This window comes from Bos grunniens, chromosome 16 (assembly GCF_055505025.1).
Source record: "Bos grunniens cultivar Pamir isolate PY7600 chromosome 16, Bosgru_T2T1.0, whole genome shotgun sequence".
Taxonomy (NCBI): Eukaryota; Metazoa; Chordata; class Mammalia; order Artiodactyla; family Bovidae; genus Bos; species Bos grunniens.
Window position 1 is genome coordinate 41,455,001 of NC_141180.1, and position 26,551 is coordinate 41,481,551.

The 26,551-nt window shown below is 40.2% G+C and overlaps 1 protein-coding gene across 20 annotated transcripts in view; it reads right to left on the reverse strand.

Moving 5' to 3' along the window:
• The window catches only part of DNM3 (dynamin 3), a 658,236-nt gene that overhangs the window by 308,343 nt on the left and 323,342 nt on the right, over nt 1–26,551 (reverse strand). For 19 of the 20 annotated variants that reach the window (XR_015143475.1, XR_015143474.1, XR_015143472.1 and 16 more), the window contains one exon: nt 5,229–5,342. Coding sequence is in view for 15 of the 20 variants with exons in the window: in XM_086344642.1 (XP_086200768.1) it covers nt 5,229–5,342 (114 nt within the window). In the remaining 5 variants the exon portion in view is untranslated. Of the gene's footprint in view, nt 1–5,224; nt 5,343–26,551 lie in introns of those variants that run through there. The other variant, XM_086344648.1, reaches the window with a different exon arrangement.

The window sequence follows — 26,551 nt, forward strand, 5'->3', positions numbered from 1 at the left end:
CTTATCTCACAATAGGAAATGACAAAAAATTGGAAATTAGAAGGCATGTGAGTCAAAGAATGACATTATTGTTCAGTTCAGTTGCTCAGTCATGTCCGACTCTGTGAACCCATGAACCGCAGCATGCCAGGCCTCCCTGTCCATCACCAACTCCTGGAGTCTACCCAAACTCATGTCCATTGAGTTGGTGATGCCATTCAACCATCTCATTCCCTGTCATCCCCCTCTCCTCCTGCCCTCAATCTTTCTCAGCATCAGGGTCTTTTCAAATGAGTCAGATCTTCACATCTACATTATTGTAGGAAGGTGTAATATTACTTGCAATGGTAAGAATAAATATATAAATGTGATACCTAAAAGTTTATAAAGGCACTTGTTAACATATGATTTCTTAGAGTTGTACAAATTCCTTTTGAGGTGATTTGGTCAATAATAGTCCCCATTTGATAAGCTAAAACAGAGGTTCAGAGAAGTTTGACTTGTTCCAACACTGGCAGTTAATCATAGAAAATTCACATTCTCTAGTATCTCACCCTATTCACACCATTGTCTATAGGCTATTTCGTTCAATTAATGCCACCCTGTAAAGAGTTTGAACTATTATTCTTTAATCACAAGAATACTTCATAAGCCATTTACATTTACTACAAACCTGTCATAAGTTAAATAAAACCATATCTATTTATATGACATAATATGCTATTTATTCAACAGCCAACTAGATCATAATGAAAACATATCAGTCTAATTACATAAGAAAGCAGAAATATGAAAGAACATAGAAACAAACAATAATTCTCTATGCTAATTTGAATGTAAGTTATTAAATAAATGACAAACATGTAACTTAATAATATTATTTACAGGGTCACGTTTGCTTTACTGAGAGAGAAAAACTACCATGGAACAGGATTTCCAAAATGGGTAAGTACTGATGTGAGAGATATCAGGGGAACAAAATACAAACACTCAACTTACCAACAAACCGACTCCAAAAGTTGAGTAAGAACTCGTGCTTATTTTCACAAAGGAAAATTCTAAATTTGGGGTTTTCAAAGTTGCCCACAGAAATATGTTTAATCCATATCCAGAAGCATAGTTAAGCTATGACAGCAAGGCTGGTATGAAATTTAAGCATCATTTAAAACTGCTACTAAAGGACGGGTATTGAGGGAACAAATTCAAGAGGCCAGAGACTGATCACTACCTCTAAGCCCCACCCTCCTCACATTTCTCCTGACCTCCTTTCCCCATACCATCTCTTCCAGCCTCATCTCCCAGCAGATGCTAATAACTATTAATTGAATAACACTGAAGAGCAAGGACACAGTGCTGACACCTCCCTTCTGTCCCACCAGCAGGCTCAAAGGTGGCCTGTGGTGGTAGAAAGTGCTAGTAAGAGAAACTGAGCAGAATAGAGAACCAAGGTGACTGTAGCCAAGAGGCAGTAAGATGGGAATGAGTGAGGATGGCTCCAGGGGAATCAGGCTCTGTCCCACTGACACAAAAACTTTGAATATAGGGGTATTGAGTAAGGCATTAATATCTGGAAATTTTCCTACCTGTTTTTTTGAGTAGTTTTTAATGAGAAACAGTATCTATTGACTACAATATAGCTGTATGTGGCCCATCAAGTTGCAACCCTGAACTTGAGCTCTCCTCTCCATCCAGCACAAGCCACCATCTTCTCTTGCTTCAACCACTGATATACTCTTCCAGCTAGTCTCCCTTCTTCTCTTCCTGCCCACCCCACTCCATCCACATACACATTCCATTCCACACATCATGCTCAACCCAGCAGCCAGAGTGATCCTTCTGAAGCAGAAATCCAATCAGGTCACAGGCGGATGGATGGTCTTCAATTATCCTCTGGATAAAATCTGAATCACTGGTGGGGCCTGATGAGATACCTCTGATTTTATTTCCTACTTCTTTGTCTTACTCCTCCTCCATCTTAGCGCTAAGCTTCCTGTCCACTCCCATCCTGGAGGGCTCTTCAATACAATCTTCTATACAGTTCATCATTCCAGTCTTTGCTGCAGTGTTACTTCCTTCCAAACACTCAATCTAAAGGTTCCTCCTCCCATCAGTTTCTAGCTCATTGACCTATTTTCTTCAGAGCACTTAATATCTGATTTTGTATTATTAGTCTAGTAGTTAGCTCCATAGGGCACCAGACTTGCCTGTCATTTTCTCTTTTTTCAATACTGTAAACTAGGAAAACAATCCTTTTCTTAACTTTCTTCACCTCAATCATCCCAATCTGTTTCAAGGATCATTGTTACCCACCCCTGCCTCTCAAGACACACACACACAACCACCTTCCACCTTTAATATATACCTTTAATAAAAATGTTCTCTGGCACCCAGTTACTAACTGCACACATGTATTTTCTATTTATTGTAATCAAGTGCTCATGACAGAGCTTCAGCAGCAGAGATTTCGTAAAAAGCTATTCTGAGTTTATAGCAGAGAGGAGGGGCTGAGGGGTGACCATGAGCTCAACAAGCCCTCAAATCCTCTTCCTTCCCTACAGAGAGCATCATGTGCCTTCAAACTGATTTGTTTCAGTACCCACATAGCCAAACAATGACAACAACAAAACCCCTAAAACTGTACTCCAATAGTAGTGGCTAATCTGAGTCTTCAGAGCCCCTGATACTAGCACTCAGGGAAAGCTCAACGCCAGCATGCCTGGAACGCATCTTAATAAATCCTCAGTGGGACGAGGTTGACTAGGAAAACTCCAACACCTTGGAGGTTCTTGCCTCCATTTGTGGTTGAAGGCATAAATTCTGGAACCAGACAGCTTATATTTAAATTTCTGCTTTGTCATCAAGCAGTTGTGAGACTTTGGTAAGTGAGTTATTCTCACCAACACCAAGTGTTTTCCATAAGAAAAACTGAACCCAAAGAAATGACTTTTCAAAAGGTTATGTTTTTCCCTTCATTTACTTACCTGAAAAATGAAGATAATTACAGTACTTATCCTTAGGATTATAATGTGGATTAAGTGAGTCATTAGTGAAAGTTGCTCAGTTGTGTCCAACTCTTTGCGACTCCATGAACTATACAGTCTATGGAATTCTCCACGTCAGAATACGGGAGTGGGTAGCCTTTCCCTTCTTCAGGGGATCTTCCCAACCCAGGGATAGAACCCAGGTCTCCTGTATTGCAGGCAGATTCTTTACCAGCTGAGCCACAAGGGAAGCCCAAGAACACTGGAGTGGGTAGCCTATCCCTTCTCCAGCAGATCTTCTTGACCCAGGAATTGGACCAGGGTCTCCTGCATTGTAGGCAGATTCTTTACCAACTGAGCTATGAGGGAAGCAAATGAGTCATTAGTCAATCTAAAACTAAGAATTTCCTGGTGGTCCAGTGTTTAAGAATTCACTTTCCAATGTAGGGAATGTGGGTTTGATCCCTAGTTGGGGAATTAAGATTCCACATGCTGTGGGCCAACTAAGACCATTAAACGGCAACTAAGACCCGACACAGCCAAAAGTAAATAAGTATATAAAGAAAAAAATAAAAATAAAACTAGTTATAATTATCCTGCTTCTTCAGCAAGGTCTTTTGCTTTCCCTGGAATAACTGAGAGAGACTCAGAGGCCAATCTGTATTCAAATGTATATAAATAATCACCTAAATGCTTATAAGCAAATTGTGTCTAAGAGAAGATTTAGTAGGACAACTGAACACAAAAGAAGATTTTCTATTTCCTGATGTTTATATCTAGGAAGGCATCTCAGATCTCCAGAAGCTATAGTCTGGCGCTTCCACAGAATTAAGAGGGTTATCTAAGCAGCCAGCCCAGGAAAGAAACTTGTGCTAATCCTCAGACTCATGACCAATGTCACATTTGACTGAAGTTAGTGAAATACATGACATAAACATTTGAAATAAAGCTTTTGAGTAGAAATTTCCTTTAGATCTTTCTATAGGATTTGATTTCCTTTTAATTTGGACTTCCCTGGTGGCTCAGACGGTAAAGCGTCTGCCTACAATGTGCGAGACCCAGGTTCAATTCCTGGGTCCGGAAGATCTCCTGGAGAAGGAAATGGCAACCCACTCCAGTATTCTTGCCTGGAAAATCCCATGGACAGAGAAGCCTGGTATGCTACAGTCCATGGGGTCGCAGAGAGTCAGACACGACTGAGCGGCTTCACTTTCACTTTCACTGCAGAAAATGTAGCGGCCCTCAGCGGGTCATCTGATACTTATTCCACACATTACTGTGCACAAAGCACTTAGAACTAGGCAGGACACAAAGCTTTCCTCCAACAATTTGAGAAAGTACCTTGTAGTGCTTTCAAAAGCTATCAAGCCAAGAGTGGAAGGACTTTTAACTCTGAAATGCTTGCCATTTATAGCCAAACACAACTGACACAATCTCACCTGTAAATAGTTTTGCCATCACAGAATATTCTTAACCAATGTTTGCATGCTGCGTTGTAAGCACCAAAATCTTCTCACCTCAGACCAGAGCTATTAAAATTTCCAAAACACTGCTGAATTTCCATCCATGCCCTCCCAAGTTTACCAGTATCATTTTATAGCACTTTAATGGCTCTGTAAGACTGATTTTCATGTGTGTGTGCTTTTCTAAATACCAGATTTAAATGAGTAATAAGTCACAGGACCAAAATTATTAACATTTAAAGTGAACCAGAACACCATAATTATCATAATTCATGCTTTTACATAGATATCAAATTCTCAAAGAAAAAATTTGTATAAACAATTATCTGGGACTCACTTGAAGACTAGTGATTTGGACATTTTCAAAAGCCTGTCATTTGAGACAGATGTCACAGCAACAATTTCAAAATGCTTTATTAACTCTGCATCACTGCTATTAACTTTGTTTCTATGATGATCTATTACCTTGAGTATTTTCAAAGCATTATTTAATGAAAATAGCTTTCACTATATCAGTAACTTGCCATTCTCACAAAGAAGGAAGTTTTCAACTACAGGTCCCTAACTCCGTTCCTTTAGGTAAACAAACATGTCAGTACATCACAGAAATAAAAGATATTTGAAGGAACTCCTGTAAAATTTAAAATCTATGAGGAAAAAACAGTGTTTCTTCACACAAACATCCCAAGCCAAGTCTTACTAAATGAAAACCACCAGCATCTCAAAACTATATATCACAATAAAATCAATTCATCTGAAACAGAAGCATTTTAATTTAAAAAATTCTGTCACTTTTGTGACTTACCTCATCATCTTTGTACCAGGACAAACTCTCAGCAGTAAGGACAAACCAGTATCCCTTAGAGCCTCCTTTCATGATGCCAATGTTGCTGATGGTTAGCCATCCCTTGCGAATCACCTTCAAGAGAACACAGATCGGCAGAGATGTTTAGTTTAATATAAGCCTATGGGGAACACAAGTCTTGTCCTAAGTTAAAAACAAGATACAAGTTACAGTAAGAACAACATTGTTTCCCCAAAGCTCAACTTCTCTTAAACTATTCAAAATAATATATCTTCCAAAAGCCCAGATAACCAGAGGGAAGTCTCTACCATCAAATGAACAAAATCAAATCAAAATTGCAGATTCGTAGGGATGGTGGAAGCACAGAGACTGAAACAGGACTAAAATTCAGCAGATTAAATGCTTGTGCCTGGCCTATTTATGGCACTGCTGCTACAATTAAAATATATTTAGTGATTGGATGAACAACAATAGATTCTCCATGCCCACTGTCTCTTATCCCTGTCCAGCCCACTGGCCCATTTGTTTGCCTGGTTTGCATCTCAGAATTTCACCAGAGACTGGCCACCAAATGGTGAAAAGAAAACACACAAGCCAACCAATTAGTTCCCTGTTAACAGCTCTGAACGGGCTGAATGGGAGAGAAAGCTGAAACAATACGCTAAAATTAAAAGTTTAAAGTTTTTAATGGTGCAGATTTACCCATCTACTTCTGATTGTTTTTGCTAAGCTAAAGAATACCCAGAATCATCATAAAAACCTTTAAACAGTGTTTAACTTTTCAAACATTAACAACTTGGATAGAAATTATCTACAAATGGCATTTAACTGAAGATCTTTTTCTCATGGTTGTTGCAAAGTTAAGTTCTGTTTTCCATGTGGCATAGTTTACCATTTCCTCTATGCTAGATAATTCTTGTTGTCACAGAAATGAAATACTACATGGCACTGTAATAGCATTCTAAATATAAAAAATCACCCTATACCTACATGTTCATTATGTTAGACATCCTGAAATAATTTTTTAAATTACTGAATGACTAATGGGTGTCACTTCCTAAAGGTAAATGGAAATACCCTAATAATCGGATTTTATTTTTATATTTATATTTTAAAGTTTTCTAGTTGAAGAAGGAAAGCCAATTCTAGGGAAAACTGTGAGATAAGTTTTCAAGGTCAAGGTCATTATTGATCTTCCAAGACTCATTCCACATTCCCAGTCTCAGTTACCCTTGATTCCCTGTTTCAGTACCTACCAGCATCAGCTATTTTTCCCTTTTTAACTCTACAGACCCCCAGACAGAACCCCATTCAGGCCCACACTAAGGCAGTACGACTGTTTAAAATTACTCCTTCTTATCCTCTGCTTCAGAAAGAAGGAAACAATACTTCTCAAAGTATGGTTTATACCAGCTAATAAAATAAAATGGTTACAGTAAATAACCATTGGGATGCTTTCTAAAAACACAGATTCTTGGGACAACTACAAATCCACATGAATCAGAATAGATACATATGAAACCCAGGAAGCTACAGATTAATACTTTGCAAAGTGAGTCTTTTTCATACTAAAGTTTGAAAACCACTGCATGTATACATACAATCAAAATTTCATTTTCCTTACAGCAAATAATCTCATTTAATTTTTAGTAAGAAGGAACTGGTTATTTCCCAGTAAGACTGTTAGCCACACCACCACAGCTTACAAACAGCATACTCAACATAGCCCGCTCAGTGAAAGTATATTCACTATTTCATTTTATCAGGTATCTTGGATAAAGAAGAAGTCTTCCAGATACTCTACAAACTGCAATAAGATAATTTCACCTGTTGATAGAACATGCTGGCTTCATTAAGAAGAACCATGAATTCAGTTCAGCAAACATTTGCTAAGAACCTATCATATGTCAGTATGAGAAAGGTGATGATGCTACACCCTGCCCTCAAGAATTTTACAGTTTTATAGGGAATGAAGATCCATAAAGAGATAATTTCAACGTAACAGTGTAACAAGAGATGTATGCTAAGTTAGAGAAGGATACCGGATACAACTTAAGAAATGTTAATAGTTAATAGGCTTTCCTTGGAAACATGGTAGCTCAAAAGAGCCTAACAGAATTCAAATTAGACCAGGAAGTAGTCCTGTCTGCCTGTTTATTTGTTCTCTATAAAGAAGGACAAAAAAAGAACACAATAGAAAAGAGCCACTTCATGCCAAAAATATGAGTTGGGATGAAGAAGTTGAGGCTGCAGAGGTAAGTAGGGTAAAGTTAGAGTCAATCCAGTTCAACAGACCCCAAATTCTAGATAAAATTGGCAAAATAAAAATAAATTTCAAGTATACATGTAAATTTATTAAGTATATATGACCATTGTACTACTAAACTGTGTATATCCACAGAAACACACAAAGAAACTTGAAAGTATGATACGAAGATGAAATAAATATTTTATTTTTTTATTTTGTGGGAGAAATCTATTTGTTACGTTTACAACTTTGTTATTGACTTCTCTGTGTCACAGAGTGACAGTACTGGTATTGACTTCTCTGTGTCACAGAGTGACAGTACTGGTATCAACACACATATATAAACACACACACACATATTTTAAATACTAATACATCTTAACTGTTTTCTTGTTTTCTAGATAAAAATATGTATTTAGATGTTCTATTACATCCTCCTGCATTCCAGCAAATTTTCCATGCTCCCTGAGGCAAACTAGGTTATGTAAGCTGCCGAAATAACCCAGGTGAGAAATGACCAAGGTGTGAAGTAACATCATGATGAAGAAAGCATAAAGATAAATAAACCTACTGGACAAACACCTAGGAGACAAAATCAGTAGGACTTATGGCTGGATGAAAGGGGGATTAGTGGAAGGAAAGACTCTAGAACTGCACTGTACAGTAGCCACTAACCACATATGGTTATTGAGCCTTAGTGACTAGTTTAATCTCAGATGTGTGGTAAGTGTAAAATGCACAGTGGATTTTGAAAACTTAATACAAAAGAAATGTAAAATATTTCACTAAATGTTTTAAAATGTATCACATGTGAAAATGATAATATGTAAGATATACTGTGTTAAATAAAATGAGGCAGGTGAAATGAATATTAAGAATAGATTTTATTTAACACAGTATATCTTAATATCTTTTATTAACGTGGCTTGCATTATATTTTTACTGAACATTGCGCTATTTATTCTAGAATGATTCTGGAACTCCTGGGGCTACCAAATCAGAAGGAGTAGAGGAAGAGAACCAAGTTTTAGAAGTGAGGGAGTTGACAGTGAATTCAGTCAAGGCCATGCTGAATATGAAGTATCTGTAGGAAACACATGGGCTTCCCAGGTGGTATTAGTGATAAAGAACCTGCCTGACAATGCAGGAGACATGGGTTTGATTCCTGGGCTGGGAAGATTCCCTGGAGGAAAGCATGGCAACCTACTCCAGTATTCTTGCCCGGAAGATCCGATGGACAGAGAAACCTGGCAGGCTACAGTACATGGAGTCACAAAGAGTTGAACAAGACTGAAGCAACTTAGTATGCATGCGTATGGGAAATACAAATAGATGTGACCTGACCTCTGATGCAAAATGGAAATGTTAGGACTGGACATTAAGACTTGTGAGTCATCAGTATATATACATAAGTGACAAGCATTGATAAAACTGTGTGAAATAGTAGTGGCTCACAGTGGAATCCTTGGGAAAATATAAGGTTGGTGCAAAAGTAATTTCAATTTTGCATTGTTGAACTTTGCCATTTGATATTGGAATATATTCTTGAATAAATGTGGTTAAGTTATACATCATTTTAATGAATATTTATTGCTTTATGTTTTTCGCTAATGAATTACTACTTGCTGTTTATTTTATATGTATTTTACACCTAAGAAATGATGTTACACAAAAAGCAAATTCGAACAATTTTCTTATTCAAGTTCAAAATGAGTCATAAAGCAGTGGAGACAACTTGCAATGTCAACAATCCATTTGACCCAGGAACTGCTAATGGAATGTACAGTGCAGTAGTGGTTCAAGACACTTCACACAGGAGACGAGAGTCTTGAAGATGAGAAACATAATGGCCAGCCATCGGAAGTTGACAACGGCTAGCTGAGAGGATCATCGAAGCTAATCCTCTCACAACTACATGAGAAGTTGCCCAAGATCTCAACATTGACCTTTCTATGGTCATTTGGCATTTGAAGCAAATTGGAAAGGTGAAAAAAGACTGACTGCCCCGTGAGCTGACTGCAAATCAAAAAATCGGTGTTTTGAAGTGTTGTCTTTTCTTATCCTATGCAACAACAATAAACCACTTCCTGATCGGATTGGGATATGTGATGCAAAATGGATTTTATATGAAACCAGTGATGACCAGCTCAGTGAATGGACCAAGAAGAAGCTCAAAAGCTCTTTCCAAAGCCAAACTTGCACCAAAAAATGGTCATGGTCACTGTTTGGTGGTTTCCTGCCTGTCTGATCCACTACAGCTTTCTGAATCCCTGTGAAACCAATCCATCTGAGAAGTATACTCAGCAAATTGATGAGCTGCACCAAAAATTGCCATGCCCCCAGCCAGCACTGGTCAACAGAAAGGGCCCAATTCTCCACAGCAATGCCCAATAGCATGTCGCACAACCAATGCTTCAAAAGTTGAACAAACTGGGCTACAAAGTTTTGCCTCATCCATCATATTCACCCGAACTGTCACCAACTGACCACTACTTCTTCAGCATCTCAACAACTTTGTATAGGCAAAATGTTTTTACAACCAGGAGGACATGGAAAATGCTTTCCAAGAGTTCACCAAATCCCGAAGCATGGATTTTTATGCTATGGGAATAAACAAACTTATTTCTCATGGACAAAAATGTGTTCATTAAGATGTGTGTGAGCCTAGTTATAAAGATTTAGAATTCAGAGTTCAAAACCATTAAGGAAGCCAAAGGCAAGGTGAATTTCAAGGAATGTGTGGCTGGGAGTGTCAGATTCAGCACAGAAAGGGACATGTAAGGTGCAGTGCAGACATCATAGTGTCTTAGCTATGCAAATTGCAGTGAGGTGGTGGGATGAGTCAGAGTTCACTGGGTTGAAAAGTGAATGGGAAGTGAAAAATGAAGACAATGGCTACAGAGAGCTCTTTCTAGAGAAGGAGAAAAGCAAGTTAAAACCAGAATAGACATTGGGTCAAAGGAGGTGCTTTTGTTGTTCTTGCAGTTGCTATTGTTTTTTGATTTGTGGATTTTTTTTTCTTTTTTGATATGAGCAAAAATTGGGTACATTTATTGCTTGAGGAGAAATAATAGGACAGGGCAAGAGATACAGAAAAAATGATGTAATGGCAAAGAAGATGGGAGTGGATGAGATGAAGAGCACAGAGAGGGGACTGTCTTTGAACAGGAATGAAGCTGCTTGATCTTGTGAGCCTGGGAGGCTGGAAGAGTGAGGGTAGATGTAGGTTCTCTGCGTGGAAAAGCGTAGAAGGTTGAAAAAGGTTATAGTTGAGCTTTCTATTTCTCTTAATAAGAGAACAGACTGAATTATCTGCAGGAAAGTAAGGATGAGAAGTTGGAAAGAAGGCTTGAGCATAGTGTTAAGCATTGGGACAATCAGTAATTGAATGAGAGCATAATTGGAATTAGTTTAAAGAAAAGAAAAAAGGTTGACAAAACACAGCACTGAAAACCCCTAGAAGATAACATAGGAGAAAATCTAGATGAACCTGGGTAAGATTATGCCTCTTAAGATATAATACCAAAAACACAATCTGTGAAAGAAATAAGTTGGTAATCTGAACTTCATTAAAGATAAAAATGTCTACTCTGCAAAAGACAGGATCAAGAGTGTTAGAAGACAAGCCACAAATAGGGGGAAATGCTTGCAAAAAACATAACTGATAAAGGACTGTTATCCAAAATATACAAACAAATCTTAAAACTTGATAATAAGAAAACAAAAGACCCAATAAAAAATAGGCCAAAGACATTAACATACCTCAACAGATATGCAGACGGCAAATAGGCATATGAAAACATGCTCACTATCAGATGTCATCATTTCTGTCCTTTATTGTGCCCATATTTGCATGATACGTTCCCTGGTATCTCTAATTTTCTGGAAGAGATCTCTAGTCTTTTCCATTTTATTGTTTTCCTCTACTTCTTTGCATTGTTCACTTCCAAAGCCTTTCTTATCTCTCCTTGCTATTCTTTGGCACTCTGCATTCAGATGGATATATCTTTCCTTTTCTCCTTTGACTTTAGCTTCTCTTTTTCCAGCTATTTGTAAGGCCTCCTCACACAAGCATTTTGCCTTCTTGCATTTTTCTTGGGGATAGTTTTGATTACTACATGTTGTACAATGTCATGAACCTCCGTCCATAGTTCTTCAGGCACTATGTCAATAGATCTAATCCTTTGAATCTATTATCACTTCTACTATAAAATATAGTATAATATAAGTAAGTAGAAGGGATTTGATTTACGTCACATCTAAATGGCTAAGTAGTTTTCCCTACTTTCTTTAATTTAAGTCTGAATTTTGCAATAAGAAGTTCAAGATTTGAGCCACAGTCAGCTCAGATCAATAAAGGACAGAAAGGTATGGACCTCACAGAAGCAGAAGATATTAAGAAGAGGTGGCAAGAATACACAGAAGAACTGTACAAAAAAATCTTAATGACCCAGAAGACTGCAATGGTGTGATTACTCACCTAGAGCCAGACATTTTGGAGGCCAAGTGGGCCTTAGAAAGCATCATGAAGAAAAAAGTGAGTGGAGGTGAAGAAATTCCAGCTGAACTATTTCATATCATAAAAGATCATGCTGTGAAAGTGTCGCACTCAATATGCCAGCAAATTTGGAAAACTCAGTAGTGGCCACAGGACTGGAAAAAGGTCAGTCTTCATTCCAATCCCAAAGAAGAGCAATGCCAAAGAAGGTTCAAAATACGGCACAATTGCACTCACTTCACAAGCTAGCAAAGTAATGCTCACAATCCTTCAAGCCAGGCTTCAATAGTACGTCAACCGAGAACACCCAGATGTTCAAGCTGGATTTAGAAAAGGCAGAGGAACCAGAGACCAAGTTGCCAACATTTGCTGGATCATAGAAAAAGCAAAAGAATTCCAGAAAAACATTTACTTCTGCTTCATTGACTACGCTAAAAGATTTCACAGTGTCAGTTCAGTTCAGTTCAGTCACTCAGTCATATCATTCTCTTTGAGACTCATGGACTGCAGAATGCCAGGCTTCCCTGTCCTTCACCAACTCCCAGAGCTTGCTCAAACTGATGTCTATTGAGTTGGTGATGCCATCCAACCATCTCATCCTCTGTCAGCCCCTTCTCCTCCTGCCTTCAATCTTTCCCAGCATTAAGGTCTTTTCTAATGAATCAGCTCTTAGTATCAGGTGGCCAAAGTATTGGAGTTTCACCTTTAACATCAGTCCTTCCAATGAATATTCAAAACTGATATCCTTTAGGATGGACTGGTTTGATCTCCTTTCAGTTCAAGGGACTGTCAAGAGTCTTCTCCCATACCACAGTTCAAAAGCATAAATTCTTTGGCACTCAGCTTTCTTTATGATCCAACTCTAACATCCATACATGACCACTGGAAAAACCTTTGTCTAGCTTTGACTAGACAGACCTTTGTTGGCAAAGTAATGTCTCTGCTTTTTAACATGCTGTCTAGATTGGTAATAGCTTTTCTTCCACGGAGCAAGCATCTTTTAATTTCATGGCTCCAGTCACTATCTACAATGATTTTTGAGCCCAAGGAAATAAAGTCTGTCACTGTTTCCCCATCTATTTGCCATGAAGTGATGGGACCAGATGCCATGATCTTTGTTTTCTCAATGTTGAATTTTAAGCCAGCTTTTTCACTCTCCTCTTTCACTTTTATCAAGAGGCTCTTTAGTTCTTCTTCATTTTCTGCCATAAGGGTGGTATCATCTGCATATCTGAGGTTATTGATATTTCTCCTGGCAATCTTGATTCTAGCTTGTGCTTCATCCAGCCCGGCATTTCGAATGATGTACTCTACATGTAAGTTAAATAAGCAGGTTGATGATATATGGCCTTGACATACTCCTTTCCCAATCTGGAAGTAGTCTGTTGTTCTATGCCCAGATCTAACTGTTGCTTCTTGGTCTCCATACAGATTTCTCAGGAGGTAGGTAAGGTAGTCTGGTATTCTCATCTCTTGAATAATTCTCCGTAGTTTGTTGTGATCCACACAGTCAAAGGCTTTGGCGTAGTCAATAAAGCAGAAATAGATGTTTTTTTCTGGAATTCTCTTGCTTTTTCTATAATCCGACAGCTGTTGGCAATTTCATCTCTGGTTCCTCTTTTAAATCCAGCTTGAACATCTGGAAGTTCTCGGTTTACATACTGTTGATGTCTGGCTTGGAGAATTTTGACCCTTACATTGCTAGTGTGTTGGACAAGTACAATTGTGAGGTAGTTTCAACATTCTTTGGCACTACCTTTCTTTGGGATTTGAATGAAAACTGATCTTTTCCAGTCCTGTGCCCACTGCTGAGTTTTCCAAATTTGCTCGCATATTGAGTGCAGCACTTTAACAGCATCATCTTTTAGGATTTGAAATAGCTCAACTGGAATTCCATCACCTCCACTAGCTTTGACTGTATAGATCACAACAAACTGTGGAAAGTTCTTAAAGAGATGGGAATACCAGACCACCCTACCTGCTTCCTTCTATATGCAGGTCAAGAAGCAACAGTTAGAACTGGACATGGAACAACAGACTGGTTTCAAACTGGTAAAGGAGTACGTCAAGGCTATATATTGTCACCCTGGTTCTTTAACGTATATGCAGAGTACATCATGCGAAATGCCAGGCTGGATGAAGCACAAGCTGGAATCTAGATTGCCGAGAGAAATATCAATAACCTTAGATATGCAGGTGACACCACCCTCATGACAGAAAGCAAAGAGAAACTAAAGAGCCTCTTGATGAAAGTGAAAGAGGAGAGTGAAAAAGCTGGCTTAAAACTCAACATTCAAAAAATGAAGACTATGGCATCTGGTTCCATCATTTCATGGCAAATAGATGGGGAAACAATGGGAACAGTGACAGACTATTTTCTTCGGCTCTAAAATCTCTGCAGATGGTGACTGCAGCAATGAAATTAAAAGATGCTTGCTCCCTGGAAGAAAAACTATGACAAATCTAGATAGTGTATTAAAAAGAAGAGACATCACATTGCCGAGAAAGGTCCATATAATCAAAGCAATGGTTTTCCTGTGGTCATGTATGGATGTGAGTGTTGGACCATAAAGAAGGCTGAGCACCAAAGAATTGATGTTTTTGAACTATGGTGTTGGAGAAGACTCTTGAGAGTCCCTTGGACTGCAAGGAGATCAAATCAGGCAATCCTAAAGGAAATCAACCCTGAATATTCATTGGAAGGACAGATGCTGAAGCTGAAGCTCCAATACTTTGGCCACCTGATGCAAAGAACTGACTCATTTGAAAAGACCCTGATGCTGGGAAAGATTGAGGGCAGGAGGAGAAGGGGACGGCAGAGGATGAGATGGTTGGATGGCATCACCAACCCAATGGACGTGAGTTTGAACAAGATTTGGGAGATGGTGAAGGACAGGGAAGCCTGGCATGATGCAATCCATGGGGTCACAAAGAGTCGAACATGACTGAGTGACTAAACAACAACAAAATAGCAGCTTTATTCATAATTGCCAAAACTGGGTAATAACTCAGATGTCCTTCAATAGATGAATGGATAAACAAACCATGGAAAATCCAGATATTGGAATATTTATTATTCGACACTAAAAAGAAATTAGCTATCAAGTCATAAAAAGACATGGAGAAATCTTAAATGCATACTCCCAAGTGAAAGAAGTCAATTTGAAAAGCCTATATTCTGTGTAATTGCAACTATATGAGATTCTGGTAAAGGGAAATCCATGGAGACAATGGGCTTCCCAGATAGCACTAGTGGTAAAGGACCAGCCTGCCTAAGAGACACGTGTTCAACCCCTGGATAGGGCAGATCCCCTGGAGAAGGGCATAGCAACCCACTCCGGTATTCGTGCCTGGAGAATCCCAGGGGCAGAGGAGACTGACAGTCTACAGTCCATGAGATCAGTAGCTGTCAAGGGTCGGGTGGGAAAAGGGAGAGATACATAGGCAGAGTATATAGGGTTTTTAGGACTTGCCTGGTGGCTCAGAGGTAAAGAATCTGCCTGCAATGTGGGAGACGTAGGAGGATCCCCTGGAGAAGGAAATGGCAACCCACTCTAGTGTTCTTGCCTGGGAAATCCCACAGATAGAGGAGCCTGGCAGGCTACAGCCCATGGGGTCACTAAGATCAGACACGACTGGGCGACTAACACACAGACATAGAATTTTTAGGGCATTGAATATACTCTGATGCTATATGATATATATCATTATATGTTTCTCCAAACTCAAAGAATGTATAACACCAACAGTGAACCGGAAGGTAAACTATGGACTTTGGGTGATTATGATGTGTCCATGTAGGTTCATCTTTGGTTTAACAAAAAATGTACCACTCTGGTGAGTGATGTTGATAATGAGGGAGGTTATATATGTGTGAGCACAAAGGAAATATGAAGAAAATCTCCGTTTCTGCTTCTCAATTTTGTTGTAAACCTAAAACTTCTCTAAAAACATAAGGTCTTAAAAATAATGGCTGAAAGCTGAGTGTAAATACCATAAACTGCAGGCCCACAATCAGCAATTACATTATCATCTCTAAAAGCGCTCTGCACACCTGATGTAGAAAAAGTGAATGTAACTGGGAATTGATCCAGTGTTCTAGACCCAAGTGACCAAAGTTCATGGATGTAAAGATGTTGAAGATTTTCAGCAAGAGAGCAATTTAGGTGATCATCCATTTAATCTAAGCCAGGCAGGGAAATGAGGCCAGGAGGGAGCTAAAAGAGAGGCAGAAAATAAACAACAACAAAAAAGGCAGGTACTACATTGATCAGGTGTCCCCAACCCTGAGGTCATGGGCCAATAATGGTTTATGGCCTGTTAGGAACCATGTAGCACAGCAGAAAGTGAGTGGTGAGTGAGCAAATGAAGCTTCATCTGTGGGTCCCCAGCGCTCCCATTATCACTGGAACCATCCACTCCCTTCCCACGTCCATGGAAAAATTGTCTTCCATGAAACCGGTCTCTGGTGCCAAAAAAGTTGGGGACTGCTGATGTAGGTAAAGGCAAAAATAGAGTTTGGAGAATTTAAGATGATGTGAAGCAATGAATTGCTTGATCTTATTGGCATCACTGGATTCACCTGTCAAAGATGCACTATTTCTAGAAGTATTGACTGTTATAAGCAAAATGGATATTTTATTAAACATCATTTAGTTCAGTGGATATAGTCAACTGAGCTTTATGGAAATTATGAAGTACTGCTCCTGCTAAGTCACTTCAGTCATGTCCAACTCTGTGCGACCCCATAGACGGCAGCCCACCAGGCACTCCCGTCCCTGGGATTCTCCAGGCAAGAACACTGGAGTGGGTTGCCATTTCCTTCTCCAATGCAGGAAAGTGAAAGTGAAGTCGCTCAGTTGTGTCCGACTCTTAGCAACCCCATGGACTGCAGCCCACCAGGCTCCTCCGTCCATGGGATTTTCCAGGCAAGAATACTGGAGTGTGGTGCCATTGCCTTCTCTGATGATGTACTAATAATAGCTAAAATTAAATTTGCAAAGTCTCCATGGGATTTCCAGACAAGAATACTGCAGTGGGTTGCCATTTCCTCCTCCAGGGGATCTTGCCAATGCAGTAATCATACACACATCTCTATGTGTGATATTATGTGTGTCTCTTACTTTCTATGACATAAGTCATTTTAATTACAATAGGCTTTCTCACTTGGAAAGAAAAGGAGGATTATAATTACAGTTGCCATGCTGTGAGTACACGTGGCCCACATCCCTTCACAGGAATCCCATGGAAGTGTGTTCAGAGCTGAATGCTGTCAGCAAGCAGTTGTCATAAAAATGTTTAAGAAGCTCTAGTCCAATCCCAACCCCTCCTAGGGTAGGGTGTGGGGGGAAGCATATTGGTCACAAATGAACTTACCCCCTCAATGACAAACAACTCAAAGTAAGAATTAAGAAAGAGAAATTCCTAATGTACTTTTCCACAGAAGAATTGAAGGGGAGAAAAATCACAAAATCAAGGAGAAATACTGGAACAAAACAAGAAAAGACAAGTATTAAGGAAAACTGGTCAAAACACAAGAGATACAAATACTAAAGGGAAATTAATAGAACAAAACAAAGTGAAGGAGCAAGAAAAGGCAAAGACTAATAAAATTTTAAAAGAACATTAAGACAAATGGGATTGACTGTGGTCTCTTCATAGAAAAAGATATAATACATTAATTTGGTATTCAAATTTAAGATTACCAAAATAAATCCATCATTTGGTACAATAACCATTTACAGCCTCTTCGTGTTTGACTATCAAATTCTGTCTTGAGTGTCCAAGTAAACAAGACCATAAATATATGACTGGAAGGGACCTTGAGAGCTGAAAGGGCATGTCCTATTTGTAAGGCTTGAGGCAAACCATCTTTAAATATTTATCTCTATAAATATGACCCAAGCTTCTTTTGCCAAATACAGATACTTAGAAAGTGGAAGAGGGAAAGTGGAGTGGCCCACCCCTCTCCTTAGTGGTGAGCCTGTATGTTCTAGTTAGTTCCTCCATGCCATGAAGTCAGGCCCTGTCAGGGTTGGCAAAATCTGTATCTTAGGGACAACTTCAGACTTCAACATCTGTCTGGCACACTGGATCATAAAATTAAAACACAAGACAAGGAATAAAATTATGGGAAGAAAACAGTACATGTGGAAAAGCTTTGGGCCTTGAACTTTGTGAGCAGGGCATTCTGACCTTGGCTTAAGTTATGGTAGACCATACAAGTTTTTCTCAGCTTGGCAGCTGGCTTTTAACTGTTGCAGCCTGTATGTGGAGGTTGTAACCACAGACTTTCATATTTCGATTCTGGGAGATTACAAAAGGCTTTAACCATAGGTGAGTAGCTGCTTCTATAAAGGTAGTTCACACACCGCAGGGCTGACACTGGGGGATGTACAAAACTGCAGAGGCCCAGCAAGGGCACAGGCCAGGCAGATCAACTGGCTAGTTAGGAGGGACCTACCTTTGAGAACACAGGCCTCCTCAGGACATAGGCTGCTTATCCTTGAATTTGGCCAACAGAGATTTTTCTAAACAGGTGTGCCTGGGGCAAGAATTCAACTCTAGGGAGAAAAGTCTTTCTAAATAAAGGCCTGATAGACTTCAGGAGGGAGAATTAGACTTGCTATGTTTAAACTGTACTGCAGTTGAGGTTCATATATATTAACATCACAGAGAACTCGAAGGTCTAGCTTTAGTTTATTGGGTTGGCCAAAAAGTTCGGCTAGTGAATGTGTTGTTCAATTAAATTCTTGGTGAAAAAGAAAAACATCTTTATTTTTTTACATAAAACTGAACGAACTTTTTGGCCAGCCCAGTATTCGTGGGCAGAGAGGGGAGTAGGAAGGGTTAGGGGCTTCCCACATGGTGCTACAGTAAAGAACCAGCCTGCCAATGCAGGAGATATAAGAGTCATGGGTTCGATCCCTGGATGAGGAAGATCCCCTGGAGGAGGACAAGGCAACCCACTCCAGTATTCTTGCCTGGAGAATCCCATGGACAGAGGAGCCTGGCGAGCTATGGTCCATACGGTCGCACAGTCAGACACTACTGATGCAACTGAGCACACACACATGCAGGAAGGGTTAGATTAGCTGCCCTCAGTGCCATCCTTTACCCAAGGCCAGGGCAAGAAGGGAACTGTGGACGGCTGCTCTTAACTGTGCTGCTTATTTAGACTCAAGAGTCAATTCCACACCCCCACCCCAGCACATGTTCTCCAACTTCTCTGGCTTCATCATCTAAGCAGAAGAAAATCTCCTTAAGGCTTCTAGATAAATTATATAACAACAAACAGAGAAACAAAAGCCAAAGGGAAGTAAAAATTACGTTTTAAATATGCTTCACAGGAGAGAAAGGTAACTTAGATATGACCCGGTAACTGGGTCTGCCATGGTTGCAAAGTCCTAAACTTTGAAATAGCAATGTTTCAAGCTTTCTTCTCCAAGACTAAATATGTGGATGGTTTTCCCTCTTTATGCACAGAGCAGCAATATTTAACTTACAGAGAGATCTCCCCCAATACATTTATAGGTTCACAAACTAGAAGAAAAAATGATTGACAGTAGGGTAGGGCTAAAACCAGCAAGATTTGCTGTCTACCCTCTTAATTCATACCTCTGAAAGTTTGCTGTCATCAGTGCCTGTATCTAGGGAAAAGGTCTAGAAATATAACGTAACCTGAGATAATTTTAAAGGCTAAAGAGTCTATTTGTCTTATTAAATTTGGTTGTGGCAGAGCTGATGTTGGGATTATCTTTTCTGTGCCCTCTTTGCTTTATTTATGAAGTAAGGAACACAAGAGACTATTTCAACTTCAAAAGCCCAGAAGGAACAACCCATTTTATGGAGGCCAGATTATGTTATGGAGACCAGCAGGTACAGCTGCTGAAAGAACTCCAACTCCACCTGGGCAACAGAGACCCAGAAAGGAAGAATTGCAGGATGACTTTAATATGATGTTCCACAGCTATTTCAGACTTCACAAATTCCTTCGGAAATGTAATCTTTGGACTTGAATTTCTGAGAATTTCATAGTACAAGGGGGCTCATCATCACAAGGAGGATATGTCTATTTTGTTGAGATTTTATTACTGGGTGCGATGCTTTATATTATTGATATCATGTGATCACTGCGGAATCTTCGATAGGCTAGGGGGAAAATATGGCTGCATGTAATTTGAAATAGGGAGGAAACGTGACCTGGAGCACAAACCATGCCTTGGAGTGAACTTTATTCATGAGCCATCTAGACCCATGTCAGAACCCTCTATCCACTAGTGGTCCGAGGAGGATGTCCAGACAAGCCATGATTAGCTTTGGAGGAAATGCTTCTAGAAAGTAGTAGCAGGGCTGACAGACTGTTGATCTCTTCCCCCAAAGGAGGCTAGCCACACCCTTAGTTAACCACTAATTTAATGGTTAAACTCAATGGAATAAAAGGTGGAGGAAGGCTGAGGAATCCCTCAAGGGGTAGGAGGATAAAGACGGCACACCTGTTGTTTCCTCACTCGTTCCAGCCATGGAGGAGGAAGGTGACTTCTCAGACTGGGAAATCTAGACGAATAAATAGAGAAGTATAGTTCCAGGGCTATTCCCTCCCCTACTCTCTCCCCTATTCAACTTCGGAGCTAGCCTGCCCACAGAAAGCACACCCTGAGGAAGAAAGCAGTTCACGCGTGCAATTTTTTTTTTTATAAACTATATTGTTCAAAGTGTACAAATTAAGTTTTGACATAATGTTTATATCTTTTAAACCATCTCTAGAAATCAAGATGGTAACATTTTTATCATTCCCAACAGTCTGTTCATAACCCCTTGGTGTTGCCACCTCCCAGCCCTCTCTTGTTTTTTGTTTTTTTTTAGACCGTTATTTTTTTTTTTAATTGGAGGCTATTAAATACTTTACAATATTGTGTATTTTGCTGGTTTTATTGTGGTTTTACAATATAAGTGGCTTCTGCCATATATTGACATGAATCAGCCATGGGTGTACATGTGTTCCCCAACCTGAGCCCCCCCTCCCACCTCTCTCCCCATCTCATCCCACAGGGTCATCCCAATGTATCAGCCCTGAGCACCTGTATCATGCATCGAACCTCGACTGGCAATCTGTTTCACATACGGTAATATACATGTTTGAATGCTATTCTCTCAAATCGTCCCACAGACCACAGAGTCCAAAAGACTGTTCTATACATCTGTGTCTCTTTTGCTGTCTCGCATATAGGGTCATCGTTACCATCTTTCTAAATTCCATATACATGTGTTAGTATACTATATTGGTGTTTTTCTTTCTGACTTACTTCACTCTGTATAATAGGCTCCAGTTTCATCCACCTCATTAGAACGGATTCAAATGCATTCTTTCTAATGGCTGAGTAATATTCCATTGTATATATGTACCACAGTTTTCTTATCCATTCATCTGCTGATGGATATCTAGGTTGCTTCCATGTCCTGGCTATTGTAAACAGTGCTGCAATGAACATTGAGGTACATGTGTCTCTTTCAATTCTGGTTTCCTCGGTGTGTATGCCCAGCAGTGGGATTGCTGGGTGGTATGGCAGTTCTATTTCCAGTTTTTTAAGGGATCTCCACACTGTTCTCCATAGTGGCTGTACTAGTTTTCATTCCCACCAACAGTGTAAAAGGGTTCCTTTTTCTCGACACCCTCTCCAGCACTTATTGTTTATAGACTTTTTGATAGTAGCCATTCTGACTGGTCGGTCACATGTGCAATTTTAAGAGATAAGTTTAATTAATTCAGGGAAGTGTTCAAAGGTTTTTCTCACCTAAAACACTTGATAAGTCAGTCAACCAACAAGTATGGAATGCCTATGATGGACCAAGAACTGGGAGAGGAGCTCTGCCCCTTTGTCCACAGATGAGAGCAAATGTGACAATGCCCAGGTGAGTCTCACCAGTGGGCTGACGTAATGTGAAAAATACAAACTTATGACTGGGATAAAGAAGCTGTGAAAACAAGTAAAGCAAAGTATACATAAAGGGATTTAAAGAATAATCAAATTAAAATACAAAATAATCAAATATTTGTTGAAATATTGTTTTGTTCTCAAGATTCTATAAAGTACTACTATGAATGAATTGACTAACTGACATTTTTATGTTTGGATGTTACTTCCATGGATTTAACTTTCTAGGAAATCAGAGCATGGAGTTTTGTAAGGGTCTGAAATAAATAAAGCATACAGTTTGACACCATTTCTAGGAATTCAAAAAAATAATATCTAACATTTACTAAACACTAGGACATGAGTTTGAGTGAACTCCAGGAGTTGGTGATGGACAGGGAGGCCTGGCGTGCTGTGATTCATGCGGTCGCAAAGAGTCAGACATGACTGAGTGACTGAACTGAACTGAACTGAACTGAACTGAAACACTACTCTGTGCCAGGAATTGTGCTAAGAGCTCCGTGTGTATTATTTCTTTTAATCCACACAGTATCCTTTGAGGGAGGTATTATTTTCCTGGGAAAGATTGAAGGCAGGAAAAGTGGACGACAGAGGATGAGATGGTTGGATGGCATCACCAACTTGATAGACTTGAGTTTGAGCAAGCTCTGGGAGATGGTGAAGGACTGGGAATCCTGGCATGCTGCAGAACGTGAGGTCACTAAGAGTCAGACATGACTAAGCAACTGAACTGATTATTTCCTTATGTGACAAATAAGAAAACTACAGTCAGGTTCCTATCACATTGCCAACAGGCTTTCTTCCATTTTTCTCCACTTTGCAGAGCACACTCTGAGAATTTAGAACCTTAGTATGTGAATAAAATATTCTCAGTGGTAGTCTGATTTCAGAGATATAGTCCTTAATTCATAGCACATACAAAGATGTTGGCAACAGTACAGTGTCTAAGAGCAAACAATGGGAAACAACCTATTTGCCTAACTGGAAACTGGTTAAAAGATTATGATATAATCATCTGATATTAAGCTAAGAACAAACACCTACTCTATAATGTGAGAGCTGTGCAGGGCTGGAGTGGCTGTGGGGAGATACCCCACGTCCAAGGGCAGAGAAGCCCCAGCAAGATGGTAGGTGCTGGAGCAGCAGCTATGTGGCACTGAAGCAACTTTGAGGAGATATCCCACATCCAAGGGCAAAGGAGACCCAGCAAGACAGTAGGAGGGGTGAAGTTGCATTTAGAAATCAAAGCCCATACCCGCCAGAGATGCTCAGAGTGCTCAAACAAACCTTGTACACACCAGGACCCTGTGACCCCACAGAGAGTGAGACAGAACTGCATTTGAGTGTCTTCTGTGAAGGTATGGGTCAGCAGTGGACTGCCACAGGGGTGGGGGCTCGGGGTGCAATAGACTTGGGTATGGCATAAGCCCTCTTGGAGGAAGTCACCATTAGCCCCACCATAGAGCTGTCAGAACTTACAAAGGACTGAGAAACAGACTCTTAGAGGGCACAAACAGAACCTTGTGCAAACCAGGACCCAGGAAAAAGGAGCAGTGACCCCATAAGAGATTGACCCAGACTTGCCTGTGAGTGTCTAAGAGTCTCCAGCAGAGGCATGGGTCGGCAGTGGCCTGCTGCAGGGTTGGGGGCACTGAGTGTAGCAGTGCGTGCATGGGACCTTTTGAAGGAGGTTGCCATTACCTTCATTACCTCCACCATAGTTTGGCCCAAGGTAAATAACAGGGAGGGAACACAGCCCCACCCATCAAGAGAAAACTGAATTAAAGATTTACTGAGCATGGCCCTGCCCATCAGAACAAGACCCAGTTTCCCCCTCAGTCAGTCTCTCTCATCAGGAAGTTTCCATAAGCCTCTTACCTTTCTCCATCAGGGCAGATAGAATGAAAACCACAATCACAGAAAACTAACCAATTTGATCACATGGACCACAGTCTTGTCTAACTCAATGAAACTACGAGCCATGCCATGTAGGGCCACCCAAGATGGACGGGTCATGGTGGAGAGTTCTGACAAAACGCGGTCTACTGGAGAAGTGAATGGCAAACCATTTCAGTATTCTTGACTTGAGAACCCCATGAACAGTATGAAAAAGCAAAAAGATAGGACACTGAAAGATGAACTTCCCAGGCTGGTAGGTGCCTAATATGCTACTGGAGATCAGTGGAGAAATAACTCCAGAAAGAATGAAGAGATGGAGCTAAAGCAAAAACAACACCCAGTTGTGGATGTGACTGGTGATGGAAGTAAGTCCGATGATGTAAAGAGCAACATTGAATAGGAACTCTGGAATGTTAGGCCATGAATCAAGGCAATTGGAAGTGGTCAAACAGGAGATGGTAAGAGCAAATGTCGACATTTTAGGACTCAGTGAACTAAAATGGACTGGAATGAGTGAATTTAACTCAGATGACCATTATATCTACTACTGTGGGCAAGAATCCCTTAGAAGAAATGGAGTCCCCATCATAATCAACAAGAGAGTCTGAAATGCAGTACTTGGCTAAGCTAAGTCACTTCAGTCGTGTCCGACCCTGTGTGACCCCATAGATGGTAGCCCACTAGGTTCCCCCATCCCTGGGATTCTCCAGGCAAGAACACTGGAGTGGGTTGCCATTTCCTTCTCCAATCCATGTACTTGGATGCAATCTCAAAAATGACAGAATGATCTCTGTTTGTTTCCAAGACAAACCATTCAATATCAGAGTAATCCAAGTCTATGCCCCGACCAGTAATGCTGAAGAAGCTAAAGTTGAATGGCTCTATGAAGACCTACAAGACCTTCTAGAACTAACACCCAAAAAAGATGTCCTTTTCATTATAGGGGACCCAAATACAAAAGTAGGAAGTCAAGAGATACCTGGAGTAACAGGCAATTTTGGCCTTGAACTAAAGAATAGAGCAGGGCAAAGCCTAACAGAGTTTTGACAAGAGAACGCACTGGTCATAACAAACACCCTCTTCCAACAACACAAGAGAAGACTCTACACATGGACATCACCAGATGGTCAATACCAAAATCAGATTGATTATGTTCTTTGCATCAAAAGATGGAGTTCTATACAGTCAGCAAAAACAAGACCTGGAGCTCACTGTGGCTCAGATCATGAATTCCTTATGCCAAATTCAGACTGAAATTGAAGAAAGTAGGGAAAACCACTAGACCATTCAGGTATGACTTAAATCAAATCCCTTATGATTATCCAGTAGAAGTGACAAATAGATTCAAGGGATTATATCTGATAGACAGAGTGCCTGAAGAACTAAGGACAGAGGTTTGTGACATTGTACAGGAGGTGGTAATCAAAACTATCCCCAAGAAAAAGAAATGCAAAAGGCAAAATGGTTTTCTGAGGGGGCCTTATAAATAGCTGAGAAAAGAAGAGAAGTGAAAGGCAAAGGAGAAAAGGAAAGATATATACATTTGATTGCAGAGTACCAAAGAATTCAAGGAGAGATAAGAAAGCCTCCCTCAGTGATCAATGCAAAGAAATAGAGGAAAATAATAGAGTGGGAAAGACTAGAGATCTCTTCAAAAAAACTAGATACCAAGGGAACATTTCATGCAAAGATGGGCACAATAAAGGACAGAAAAGGTATGGACCTAACAGAAGCAGAAGATATTAAAAAGAGGTGGCAAGAATACACAGAAGAACTATAAAAAAGATCTTCACAACCCCGATAATCCTAATGGTGTGATCACTCACCTAGAGACAGACATCCTGGAATGAGAAGTCAAGTAGGCCTTAGTAAGCATCACTATGAACAAAAGCTAGTGGAGGTGATGGAATTCCAGTTGAGCTATTTCAAATCCTGAAAGATGATGCTGTGAAAGCATTGCACTCAATATAACATCAAATTTGGAAAACTCAGCAGTGGCCACAGGACTGAAAAAGGTCAGTTTTCATTCCAATCCCAAAGAAAGGCAATGCTAAAGAATGATCAAACTACCACACAATTGCACTCATCTCACACTCTAGTAAAGTAATTCTCAAAATTCCCCAGGCCAGGCTTCAACAGAACATGAACATGAACTTCCAGATGTTCAAGCTGGATTTAGAAAAGGAAGAGGAACCAGAGGATCAAATTGTCAACATCCATTGGGTCATCAAAAAAACAATAGACTTCCAGAAAACCATCTACTTCTGCTTTATTGACTATGCCAAAGCCTTTGACTGTGTGGATCACAACAAACTGTGGAAATTTCTGAAAGAGATGGGAATACCAGACCATCTGACCTGCCTCTTGAGAAATCTGTATGCTGGTCAGGACGCAACAGTTAGAACTGGACATGGAACAACACACACACACATCAGTCACTCAGTCGTGTCCGACTCTTTGCGACCCCATGAATCGCAGCACGCCAGGCCTCCCTGTCCATCACCAACTCCCGGAGTTCACCGAGACTCACATCCATCGAGTCAGTGATGCCATCCAGCCATCTCATCCTCTGTCGTCCCCTTCTCCTCTTGCCCCCAATCCCTCCTAGCATCAGAGTCTTTCCCAATGAGTCAACTCTTCACATGAGGTGGCCAAAGTACTGGAGTTTCAGCTTTAGCATCATTCTTTCCAAAGAAATCCCAGGGCTGATCTCCTTCAGAATGGACTGGTTGGATCTCCTTGC